The sequence below is a fragment of the Calypte anna genome, chromosome 23 (assembly GCF_003957555.1).
Source record: "Calypte anna isolate BGI_N300 chromosome 23, bCalAnn1_v1.p, whole genome shotgun sequence".
Taxonomy (NCBI): Eukaryota; Metazoa; Chordata; class Aves; order Apodiformes; family Trochilidae; genus Calypte; species Calypte anna.
In genome coordinates, this window is record NC_044268.1 from 4,689,582 (window position 1) to 4,701,911 (window position 12,330).

General features: G+C 43.7%; 1 protein-coding gene across 5 annotated transcripts; it reads left to right on the forward strand.

Annotated features, from left to right (window-relative positions):
* Window positions 1-158: 158 nt before the first annotated feature.
* SRSF10 (serine and arginine rich splicing factor 10) lies at window positions 159-11,144 on the forward strand. Of its 5 annotated transcripts, XM_030464327.1 has the most exons (7): window positions 165-408; window positions 2,551-2,655; window positions 4,369-4,472; window positions 6,021-6,183; window positions 6,472-6,525; window positions 6,705-6,806; window positions 9,920-11,144. In XM_030464327.1, exons 1-7 carry the CDS (start codon window positions 344-346, stop codon window positions 9,936-9,938), a joined length of 612 nt encoding a protein of 203 aa, XP_030320187.1. In that variant the 5' UTR covers window positions 165-343; the 3' UTR covers window positions 9,939-11,144. The 5 variants fall into 5 exon arrangements, with proteins under 5 accessions (XP_030320188.1, XP_030320187.1, XP_030320185.1 ...); XM_030464328.1 differs by lacking the exon at window positions 6,705-6,806 and having other exon boundaries at window positions 159-408; XM_030464325.1 differs by having other exon boundaries at window positions 6,705-11,144.
* The last annotated feature ends 1,186 nt before the right edge of the window (window positions 11,145-12,330 follow it).

The window sequence follows — 12,330 nt, forward strand, 5'->3', positions numbered from 1 at the left end:
CAGGCGCGGGGAGGCGGAGGGAAGGGTGGGAGGGGGAGGAGGAGGCGTTAGGGCGCATGCGCAGTGTGAGCGGGTCCGGTTTTGGCGCCGGTGGCCGCCCCTCCGCCCTCCCCCCGTGCTTCCCTCCTCGCGCCGGAAGCCCCGCGGGAAGTCTCGCGAGAGGCGTCGGGCGGGCGGGCGGGTGGCGGTGTCGCTGCGTGCAGCTCCGCAGGGGTCTCCTCAGGCTGCAGCCCCGCAGCGCCTCGGCCCGGCCGCTCCCTCCCTGCTCTTTGCTTCCCCCCTTCCCCTCCCCTCTTCGCGGCTTCCCCCTCCCCGACCCTTTCCTCCTCCCGCATCCGCCGCCATGTCCCGCTACCTGCGTCCCCCCAACACCTCGCTCTTCGTGAGGAACGTGGCCGATGACACCCGGTGAGTGGGGGCGGGCGCCAGCGGGGCGCGGGGGCTGCGCAGGCTTTGGCGGGCTCGCTAGGCCGCTGGGGCGGCTGCGGGCGGAGGGGCTCGGGGGGCCCTCCCGGAGCGAGGGGAGGGGACGGGGAGAGCCCGGCCTACCCCCTTCTTGCTTTCTTTCTTTTTTCCTTTTTATTTTATCCTTTTTTTTTTTTCCTTTTTTTTTTTTCTTTTTTTTTTTTTTAACCTTTCTCCCTGCTTCGCCTCCCGCGCCCTTCTCCATTTTCCTCTCTGTCTCTCCCTCCTCGCGGTGCTTCTTTCCTTCCACGAGGATCGGTTTGGAAGCAATGTCCAGAAAGAAAGAAAGGAAGAAAGAACAAAGCTGGGCTGGAAGAAAGTCAAAAAGTCTCAGCCCCGCGTTTTGAGTTTGTCCAGCGGGGATTCCAGGCGGGATTTCCATTCCCGTTTCAGGGATTGCCGCTTGTGGCCCTGCGCGATGCTCAGCACCCGCGGGAGGTTCGGGTGTTTGGTTCCCATACAGCGATTGTCACTTCAGGGGTGAAAACCCCGCGTTTGTTACGGGTGTCCCCAAACCCCTTGGCGTAGTCCGTCCCGTTAGGATGCTAATTAGTGCCAGTTCGGGTGGAATGGCATTGCATTAATTGTTCTATACCGTGGCCTCGTGTGACTGTCACTGTAGAGGCAGCGGGGGGGAAGCAATGCTTTTTTCTTTCTTTTTTTTCTTTTTTTTCGGAATTATTGTATTGTAACCAAACGCCGTTGGGACCAGCTGTGTGCAGCAGCTTAGTGAAAGGGCTTTGCATAGCGAGTTGGAATAATTAACAACTTGGGAGGTTCTTCTTTTTTGCTTGGGTATTTTTAGCAAGCTGCCAGATTTCTCCACTTGTGTTTTGCAGGGGTTTTTTTGTGGTCCTTTGGTTTTTTTATCAGCCACGAGATATTTATAGATCCTGTTAGTATGGAATGTGTATGTGTGTTACAGCATTCTTCTGGTGTTCATTATTGCAGCGTTTGGAGGGAAGGCCCTGCAGGTCTGGCTGAATAAAATACAACTTGCTGCCTGGACAGCTTGGAGCAAGATTCCTCAGTGAATAACAATTCCATGGGCTCAGTGGAATTAATTAGGAACCTTATTGTGCTCAAAAGCATAAATCTCTTCAAAGTTAAAGTTGAGGGGGCAGTTTAGTGAATTTTCTTCCTCCTTTTAGCTAGTTTATTTTACTGCAGGAACAGTCAAGGCTGCTCCCTCCAAACTCCTTCAGCCAATGTGTGTCCCGTGGAGGTTTTCACCATGAGGTTGTGATCTGGAGGTGCATTCTCCTCAGTGATGGTTTCACTGTGAGGTGGTGATGTTGGTGACTCCCTGATTCCCTGCACCTCAGGTTCTTTCCTAGCTGCTGAGAAAAAAAAAAAAAAAAAAAAGACTAGTAGCAAGCCTTTCACTCCACAGGGTATTGCAGGAATCTGTCTCATACAGCTTCTTGTTCTCAGTGACACAAAAATTCCTGTAAAGCAGCTGAGGTGGTTGGGGAACCTCACTGGGAGGAGGAGGTGGTGGTTGCTCCAGGTGTGGTTATGGATCTGCTGGACAGTTTTGTGCTCAGCTCCCTAAAGCCACCTCTGGAGAAGCTGTCCTAAGGGTGTGAATGGTGCTCACTGGAGTTCTGGTGTTTGATGTGGTTGTAAGTATTGATTATTGTATGGTAATGAGTGTGTGTGACTGGTTCATTATGGGTTCTCTGAGTCATGGCCTCCATGCTTGCATGTGGCAAGAGCTTTGTCAAGAGTTCCATGAAGAACTTGAGTAACAATAGTTCCTAGATCCTTCTTTTCACTTTCTGCCCACCTCTGCTCATCCATCCTGCCTTCAGTCGACTTAATTTGCATCACATCTCAGTTTACACTTCCACTTAAGCATCCTGAGCTTTTTTTTTTTTTCAGAAAAGCTTCGTGTGCTGCTTAACAATGAGCTGCTCCAGCACCATTCTCCCCAAAACCATTCTGCCACCTGCATCTTCTATCAACTGCCCCCCAAAAAAGGGTGGTGGTGTTAGTTCCGGATTTAAATATTGATTATTTGGGTTTGATTTGATATTCTGTAACACCTCCAGCCTGAAATCTGAGCTGTTTGTGATGTTGTAGGTCTGAAGACTTGCGCCGGGAGTTTGGTCGCTACGGACCTATAGTTGATGTTTATGTTCCACTTGACTTCTACACCCGGCGTCCCAGAGGATTTGCATACGTTCAATATCCTTTCTTCAGATGGCTGATTAGTGAGGGGTGTTGGAGTTTGAAATTCAAGTTTGTGTAAGAGGTAACCAATCTAAATGAAAAAGCAGTTTACTTCTGTGTTGTATCTAATCCGTGTCTGACATATCGTGGTGTTTCCTTGTTTTTGATGATTAACTTCTCTCAATTGTTCTTTGCTTTTTTTTTTTTTTTTTTTTTTTCTTTGCAAAATTTAATTCAAGTCCAGTAATATAAAAGCTTGCTTATGTTGCTGAAATTGATATTTTATTATTTAAATGAAAATTTATCAAAATTGTCTAGCACGTTTTTATTATTGCTGGTGTGTAAGTAAACTTGTGCTTAGCAAACTGTGGCTGGTATTCATTGTTAATTTAACAAATGGAAACTAGAATCACTTGATCAAAGTCAGATTGTGTAAAAAAAAAAAAATGAGGTGAAGTTCTTTCTTTAATATTGTCCCCTAATTTGCTGTCCTCTGTTGTTGCCTCAGAATGTAAAGCTGTACAGTAATGGCGACCCCAAAGAGAAAGCATGAAAGAACCTTTAGAGTAGAGTTCAAGAATTAAGGCAAGTAGACAAGCCAAAGACCTCTTAAGGATCAGGCTTGAAGAGAAGGGAGAGTTTGGGAAAAGAAAAAATAAAGAAAAGCTGGAAGAAGGACAAGCCATAATGGGAGACAAAGCTTCGCTTTATCTACAAAAGGGGGAAAAGGTTGTTTTTCAAAGTAAAAGATAAAGCCATCTGTCATTTTTGGCCAAGCATCTCATGACAAGTCCTTCTGACAAGCACTTAAAGAGTTAAAGGTCAAGATGAAGTTGAATGGTGGCCAAGATTAAAGGAGTCATACCTGATGTATCCTACAGAATAACAGTTTTTCTTCTGTTTGTCACGTAAGCAGTAATTTGATGAATGATTCTGGCTTAGTCCACTGACAAAACCTCTGCTCTTTCTCTCCTGAGTGCTATTGTGACTGTGGTCTTGAATGCAAGTGTTTTATCAAGATGATGTAGTTGAGTTTCTGCACAGATTATGCTGCTGGTGAACTGAGTGGCTACGAGGAGAAAGGCAATTCCTTCTTTCAGGTCACCCAGCTGGAAGAAGGTGTGGGAATTACAGGAGTGGTCAGTCTTGCAGATTAAAATTAGCACTGATTGTGTGACTGAACATCTGACCTGACAGACAGCTCAGGGGGGGGTCAGTGTCTGCTTTTACTGCAGAAGGTCTGTCTGCATGTCCTTTACATCATTTTAACAGTTGGTATAAGAAGGAAAAGCTTTATCCCAATTCTCAAATGAATAGCCATGTTAACTTTTGCTGTTGGTATGCCTAACATAATTTAAGAAGTGGGATTTAATTTTGGTAAATTAATGTAATAGAAAGAACTGAGTGATCAGTAGCAGATGTATTTTGGAAAGGATACTGGTTTTCTTTTTTTGCATAAGTACAAGTGGGAGAAGAAGAAAGTTGAGTATTGCATAGCAACTGCTTGCTGATAAGTTCATGGCCCTATTATCAGAGTTTAATTTATTGTAGGAGTTCTCAGATAGCTGGTGGTTAATTAAAATAAATTTACCAGTGCTTACTGTAGCAAAAAGAACTTAAAAATAAAAACAATGCACCTGTAAAATTAGAAAACAACTTTTTTTTCTTTATTTTTAAATACCAAACCTGTAAACTATTTGAATTCCCAAGTACCTTAACACTCACCACATTTGAAGATGTCCGGGATGCAGAGGATGCTCTCCACAACCTGGATCGGAAGTGGATTTGTGGCCGGCAAATAGAAATCCAGTTTGCACAGGGGGATCGGAAGAGTAAGTGCTGGCCTGGGCTGCATCAGGCTGGGCTCTCAGCCTGGCTGCTTCCTGCCTCACAGAGTGCTGTGCTGCTGATTGCTGTGATACGTTCTTACTTGTGTCTTGATAGTTTGTGGATGTTTTGCTTTTTAGCCAGTAACTATTAATGACTTGTGATAATTGTGTGTCCAGTTCTGGGCCCCTCAGCTCAGGAAGGAGATTGAGGTCCTGGAGCAGGTCCAGAGAAGAGCAAGGAGGCTGTGAAGGGATCCAGCAGAATTCCTGTGAGGAAGGGCTGAGGGAGCTGGGGGTGTTGAGGCTGGAGAAGAGGAGGCTCAGGGGAGACCTCATCACTCTCTCCAACTCCCTGAAAGGAGGTTGGAGCCAGGGGGGGGTTGGGCTCTTTTCCCAGGCAACTCTCAGCAAGACAAGAGGGCAGGGTCTCAAGTTGTGCCAGGGGAGGTTTAGGTTGGAGATGAGAAAGAATTTCTTTCTGGAGAGGGTGATCAGGCATTGGAATGGGCTGCCCAGGGAAGTAGTGGATTCTCCGTGTCTGGAGATCTTTCCAAAGAGCCTGGATGTGGCACTGAGTGCCATGGGCTGGGAACTGCAGCGGGAGTGGATCAAGGGTTGGACTTGATGATCTCTGAGGTCCCTTCCAACCCAGCCCATTCTAGGATTCTATGAATTAAAGCCAGATAACTAAGTACAATGGTCATTTACCACAATCTGATTTTTGCTGCTGGCTGAAAATTCTTCAAAGCTTTCTGTGCAGCTCTGTGTTTCCCTTTCCAAGTGATTAGCCCAGTTTTAATGTATTGCAGTGTTAATATCATGTTGAAGCATGTTAATGAGTCCATGCTGACATTTCCCAGTGTGGCCCAATTTCCAGGACTGAGGTAATGTCTTATTTCTCACCTGGCTTCAGGATGGAAGTATATTTCAGAATATCCCAATTCAGCACCAAACAGCAGTCTCATTTGCTGAGATGATAATTGGAAAGGGAACTGAAATCTTTTCCATCTTAGTATACATAGTATTAGATGGATAAATACCTGTAGAATCAAACTTCTTTTTGTGGCATCCATTGCTGCTTCTGTAAGAGCTGTCTTTTAATCACCAAAGGCTGTGGATCAGGTGTTACCTAGTCATGGAAACGTATGTTTAATTTATTCCCTGTTAGCTTTCACTTTTTGGGTAAATTCAGGAGTATTGGAATGCTTCAGCTGTGTGTTTGGCCACGAATTGCCTTAGCCAGTTCTGGTTGTATGGAGGGTTAGTCCTTCCTTGTTGCTTTTGTGGTTTTGCTTTGTTTAAGGGTTTTGGTTGTTTTTTTTTCCCCTAGATTTATGATCCCACAAGGCTGCATTAATTTTTATCCATTGCTTGAGGCAGCAAAAAGCCAGAGGCACACAGCAGCCTCTCAGCTGCCCTTCCCACCACCATCTCTGCTAGAAACACGAATTCATCTTTCTGCAAAATAACAGATATGTGGATTAGTTGTGTCACTGCTAAGCAGGGCATCTCATCTAACTTTAAAATGTTAAATATTGCTCTTTTTTACAGCACCAAATCAGATGAAGGCCAAGGAAGGGAGAAACCTGTACAGTTCCTCTCGTTATGATGATTATGACAGGTACAGGAGGTCCAGGAGTCGCAGTTACGAGAGGAGGCGGTCTAGAAGTCGTTCCTTTGATTACAGCTACAGAAGATCATACAGTCCCAGAAAGTAAGTGGCTGGGTGTTTGGCTTCAGCTGCAGGGCAGGCTGCTGGAGGAGAAACCATGTTGCCTGTTTAATTGTTAAAAATGTCAATAGTCTTCTTCCCTGCTACTTCCCTGCGGGACATGTGTATCCTGCATGCTGCGGCAGGTCAGAAATGTTGCATGAAATGGTTCTGTGCTTCGTTGAGGAGTAACTGACAGCAAAAGCACAGCTTGAAAAGTAACTTACTAAGCATCTTGCATGCACACCTGGGTATTTGTCACCATTTCCTTTTTCTGATGTACCTTTTTAGCAGTAGACCTACTGGAAGACCCCGTCGTAGCAGAAGCCATTCGGACAATGATAGGTAAACCACTTTTTACACCCTTTAAGTTGAACATTAGATCACTGTATTCCTTTAACTTTAGGTTTCTAAAAAAAAAAAAAGTTTCTCCTGCAAAAAACGGTAAACAATTTTTAATGTACTAGATGTCTAAGAATAGTGTTTTTACATTCAAATCTCCTCTCTCCCCTTTATTCTGATAGGTTCAAACACCGCAATCGATCTTTTTCAAGATCTAAGTCCAATTCAAGATCACGATCCAAGTCACAGCCCAAGAAAGAAATGAAGGCTAAATCACGGTCTAGGTCTGCATCTCACACCAAATCTAGAGGCACCTCTAAAACAGATTCTAAAACACACTATAAGTCCAGCTCAAGATATGAAAAGGAGTCGAGAAAAAAAGAACCAGCTAGATCCAAATCACAGTCAAGATCACATTCTAGATCTAGGTCAAAATCCAGATCAAGGTCATGGACTAGTCCCAAGTCCAGTGGCCACTAACAGTGTATCCATGTTGTTTTAGGCATGTAAGATTCATTTACACACAGTTCAGTTTACTTAAATTATCAGGAATATGATGTTGCAACAGTGCTAAAAAATATTTTCTTTGTCAGTTTTCCCTGTAGCCAACAATGGTTAAAATTAAAACAGTGTTGAGAAGCCACTAAGAGAGAGAGAGAGAAAGAGAGAGAGAGAGAATATCCACTTGGTTAAATGTCATGGGCAGCTACTGACCTGGTTGTGGTGTCTCTATGTATATTTTTGTAAAGATTTGCATTTTTAATGCTTAGGTATTGGTGATGATTTGACTGATCGTAACTTGCAACATGGTCCTATTAAAAATGTCATCCCCATAGAGAGATTGGTTTGTGCTGAACAGTTAAACCAAGTGTTTAACTTGTTCTTTACTGCTAAACTTTGTGATAGGAAAGCAGAAAACTGGACAGCTGTAGTGCAACCCTGACTGACTGCTGTGAAATGCAGACTGGCAGCTGTGTTCCCACTGTTGAAAGGCAGGTTTCTGTGTCCTCCATGCCCTCTGACACCTCTGGTCAGCAAATGGAGCTCTGTGGAGAGAGATTTTTGAGATTTCTCTTTTTCAGCCTGCCATCTGGAGAGATGGTACTAACACTGCATGTCCTGCAGGGGGAGAGAGTTGGTCCTGGAAGCTGGTTCAGAGACAATGCAGTGTCAGGACAGAGCCCTCCCTGCTTCTGACCTGGCTGCTAGTACTAAATGTGTGAGGAAAAACCACACTTTGAGATGGAAAACTAAATTGAGATTTCAGCAAATGGCAGAGCAACTAAATATTAGGTTGTGTGTACATTTTATGCAGTTTTTGTATCTATTCCAAATTTTAGTGAGCAGTTAACCATAAAGTTGCTTAGTTTTCCTGCTGTTAGATACAAGTAGATTGTTTCCAGTTGTGTGTGTACAGTATATAAGAACTAAACTTTTCTGCCAATGACTTCTGTGGTTAGTTGGTGTATTCATAGGTATAAACCTGTAGCCATCTCCTCGAGTAACAAAGGCTTGCTTTACACATCAAAAAGTATTTGGTCAAGCAAGTCTGAATCACTTCTTCCTCCAAATGGATAGTGGTTTGGTTACAAGATTTCATTTTCCTGAAGAACAAATATTTGAAGTTGGGTATGAACAAGAGCTGCATCACTAGCTATCTAGTTTGTCACTAAAATACAGTGTATTTAGTAAACTGAATGTGAAAAAAGCAACAAAACCAGTGTGTGATCTTGCCAGTATTTCTCTAGAAGGCAAGAGACTTTGTTATGAAAATGGCTTTTGGCCTTGTTTTGTTTTCTCTTTACCTTCAAAAGCCAGCAGCAAACACCTGGTGTTCCTCGCTGTCTTATGTAGTAGCATATAAAGACATTGAGTCAAAAAAAAGTTCCTTTTTAGAGAAATGTTTTAGGTTTGGGTTTTAGTGTTTTCAGCAGGGCCTTTGAAGAAATGCAGATGGCTTTTAAATCTTGGCAGTGGAACGTGCTTAGGGGGCTGATTCTAGAGTCTTTGTACAGTTGATAGTATTTCTGACTTTTTCTTTACTGTTTGCAGTTAATGTTCATGTTCTGCTATGCAATCATTTATATGCACGTTCCTTTAATTTTGTAGACTTTCCTGGATGTATAGTTTAAAAAACAGCAAAAATTCTATTTAAAACTGTAGCAGTAGTGTGCAGCTCTAGCAGAGGAAAGTTGTGGGATTAAACTTTGTATTTCCTTTCTTATAGAGGCTTCTAAAAAGGTATTTTTATATGTTCTTTTTAACAAATATTGTGTACTACCTTTAAAACATCAATGTTTTGATCAAAATAACTAAAGACCCAGCTTATTTTCTGCTTGCTGTAAATTTAGCAAACATGCTGTAATAAAAAACATGAAGGAAATACTGATCCACTGGAATTATTGTAGCTTTAGAATTTGACTCCAGAGCATTGTTAGGAGCAGAGCTCTGCATCCCTTATGGAGTAAAATCCTTACTATGGTATTTCAATAGGTCAGGAATGTATCATTTAATGGCTGAATAAATAGAATTTCTCGTTTTTAAAGTGGTACCAGACAAAATAAGAACATTAAGCATATGTTTTAGTCTAATATATTGAAATTTCTTTTCCATTACTGCTGGATGGAGTTCCCCAGGGTAATAATTTGGGTATTATTAGCCAAGTTATCCACTTAAAATTGGTTGTGAGGATTCACATGGACCCAGATTTCTAACATCACCTCTTGGGTTTATGTTTGTCATATCAAAAGCTGTACCAGCAGCACAGGTTCTCTGGGAGGTGTAAAACTTTCCTGGTGACAGTTAGATCTCAACCTGCCTCTTGGCACTTGTGGTGTAGGCAACCAGCAGTTCTTGGGCCACTGAAGGAAAAAAAGCACTTAATTGCTTTGACAAACTCATTTGCACACTTCCTAAGCTGAGCTGGGATGGTCTGGCAGCTTTCTGCTTGTACCAGCAGCAAACCTCACCCTTTTTCAGTTTTCCTAATGGAATAAGAGTCTTCATGACTAAAATCTTACTAAAAAGTGCTCCTGTGTGAGTGTGTCACAGGAAAGTGGGGTTGTTTCTGTCAGCAGCCTGCAAGTGATTGCTCTAATTAACGCTCACCTTAGTCCAAGTGTAATTAATGTTCCCGTTAAGTCCAGCCAGAATTACAGCTGGATCAGTGAGGAGCAGGAGGAGGGAGGAGAAGAGAAAATCTTTGTGTCCAGGCTGAGTTCTGATCTGAGACTGCAGAGTAATAGGAACAGTACCTTAACTGTTGTGTCAGCATGTCCTTGTGTTATGTGCCTCAACATTTATGTATAGCAGAGTTAATTTTTGTATTGCAAATCCAATTCATTGCAAGTATAATGTAGTATCTGACAGTTCTGATGGTTCTTTCTTTCTCTCCCAGAGGTAGGACTAAACTTTGACTTGACTTGTGTATATGAACAAGCCAGAAAAGCCGAACACAAACCCACGATGTTTCAAGAGTGCATGAATAAAGATGTTGTCCTAGTTCTTGCTCCCATGGAAAAAATTGTGAAGAAGCTGTTCTGTGGGCCTTTCAGTTGGGGACGAGTTAGCAGGATGTGGCCAAAAGGGCAGGGAATGTTTTACATGCAAGTCCAGCCACAGCCCATCTAGATAACATCTCCCTTCCTTGGTGCAGGTGTCCCAGCCCTGCCCTATAAACAGCAGTAGCCTGTCTTGTGCAAGCTACCTGCAGGTTATGCACAGCTGGAATGCAAGAACATACACAGGCTGCAAAAGATCCTGAATAGGCATCTTTCTTTTGGAGTCTCAAGAAGGGTGGGGGTTATGTTTTCTCTGTGGTAAAACTATAGAGTTTTGTCATTCCTGCAAAAGTAGTGTGTTGAGAACAAGAGATTCTGCTGGAAGTAATGGCTGTGCTCCCAAACATCTGCAGTGGGTTGGGTTATCTCAGCAGTGACAGAAGGCTCTATGGGAACTTCTTTTTCACCTAAAGTCCATGCACCCAACTGGTAATTAAGAATTTAGTGGTTAAGTAGCTGGGTGTTTAAATTAGGGACTGCAATAGAGTGGTCTCTGAAAGCTCGATGTTACCCTTTCTATGTCTTTTAAAGATGTTTCAATGTACAGTATAATGGCTTTATGCAACGTTTAAGTTTTCAATTTCATTGTTATTTTGAGCTCTAAGAAAGAGCTTCATTTTTTTTTTTCCTTTTTCTGACTGTTTGAGTCTGGGTGACAGCTTGCAAGATGCTCAGAGAAGGGCATTTGGATTGAGCCACATCTCAGCACTGCTACTTGATTTTTTGGCAGGGATGTTGCAGATTAACATTTTGAAGCCTAAAGGGATAAATTTACACATCTTTAGGACATAATCACCCATTAATAATTGCTGGGGTTTTTTTTTTTCCATTTATCTTGTAAATTGCTTAAAAAGTCTGTAGTCCATTGCTATACTACTTGTCTAAAGATGCTCTTGCTCATGAGACTATGATAGGAAGGGAAGACTATATGTACCCTGTAGTGTGTTTGATCAAAAGATGCTGATGTTTTATTCATACCCATCCTTTCTTCTTGAGTTTTGTGTTCCATCTGTGCAAATAACCCTGTGAATTGGGAATAAAATGTACAAGTTTTGACTATAACTCGAGAGCACCTTCTGACTCAATTAATAACAGCTCCAGCCTGCTGCAGATTGACCACCCAGCCCTGAAATCCCCAGGGAAGTTCACTCTAGGAGCAATCAGCCCCTCAAAGGTAGCAGGGAGCCTGGAGCCAAGGTGTAAAACAAGATTAAGCTGCATCTGCCCAGCCCAGCAGCCCCTGAGGAGGCTTTGGTTTGGCTTTCAAGCCCTGTGTTCACAGAGCACTTGAGGAGACACAGATGAGGCTGAGGAAATGGCAGTTCCAGCTTGGTCTGACACCCAGAGGCACACAGACCATGGGGGGCTCAGCCTGCTGGTCCCCACCAGGTGAAGGCAATTGGAGTTTCTTGACAGTTAATATATTTTAAATGCCCCTTTTGTATCCTTAACTGGAGTTCCCAAGTGTCAGTGTATCGTATATTATTTGCCCAGGTGGCCAAGAAGGCCAATGGCATCCTGGGCTGGCTCAGGAGCAGCATGGCCAGGTCCAGGGAAGGGATTCTGCCCCTGTGCTCAGCTCTGGTGAGGCCACAGCTTGAGTCCTGTGTCCAGTTCTGGGCCCCTCAGCTCAGGAAGGAGATTGAGGTGCTGGAGCAGGTCCAGAGAAGAGCAAGGAGGCTGTGAAGGGATCCAGCAGAATTCCTGTGAGGAAGGGCTGAGGGAGCTGGGGGTGTTGAGGCTGGAGAAGAGGAGGCTCAGGGGAGACCTCATCACTCTCTGCAACTCCCTGAAAGGAGGTTGGAGCCAGGGGGGGGTTGGGCTCTTTTCCCAGGCAACTCTCAGCAAGACAAGAGGGCAGGATCTCAAGTTGTGCCAGGGGAGGTTTAGGTTGGAGATGAGAAAGAATTTCTTTCTGGAGAGGGTGATCAGACATTGGAATGGGCTGCCCAGGGAAGTAGTGGATTCTCCGTGTCTGGAGATCTTTCCAAAGAGCCTGGATGTGGCACTGAGTGCCATGGGCTGGGAACTGCAGCAGGAGTGTATCAAGGGTTGGACTTGATGAGCTCTGAGGTCCCTTCCAACCCAGCCCATTCCATGGTTCTGTGATAACTCCTTGGCCTGCCAAATATCATCGGATTTTGTTACCATCTCAAAAGAAACAGAAGCTTTCTAGGGGGTGAAAAGTTTTAGTTTATTTAAAATTTTGTTTCCAATTAGTACTTGACAATTTGTAGCCGAGGACAGA

Bases quoted from the DNA above. Each gene is read 5' to 3' on its own strand.
- SRSF10 (XM_030464325.1), top strand. From the start codon at position 344: ATGTCCCGCTACCTGCGTCCCCCCAACACCTCGCTCTTCGTGAGGAAC. The intron at 409-2,550 runs GTGAGTGGGGGC...GTGATGTTGTAG, and splicing joins AACGTGGCCGATGACACCCG to GTCTGAAGACTTGCGCCGGG. The intron at 2,656-4,368 runs ATATCCTTTCTT...AACACTCACCAC, and splicing joins AGAGGATTTGCATACGTTCA to ATTTGAAGATGTCCGGGATG.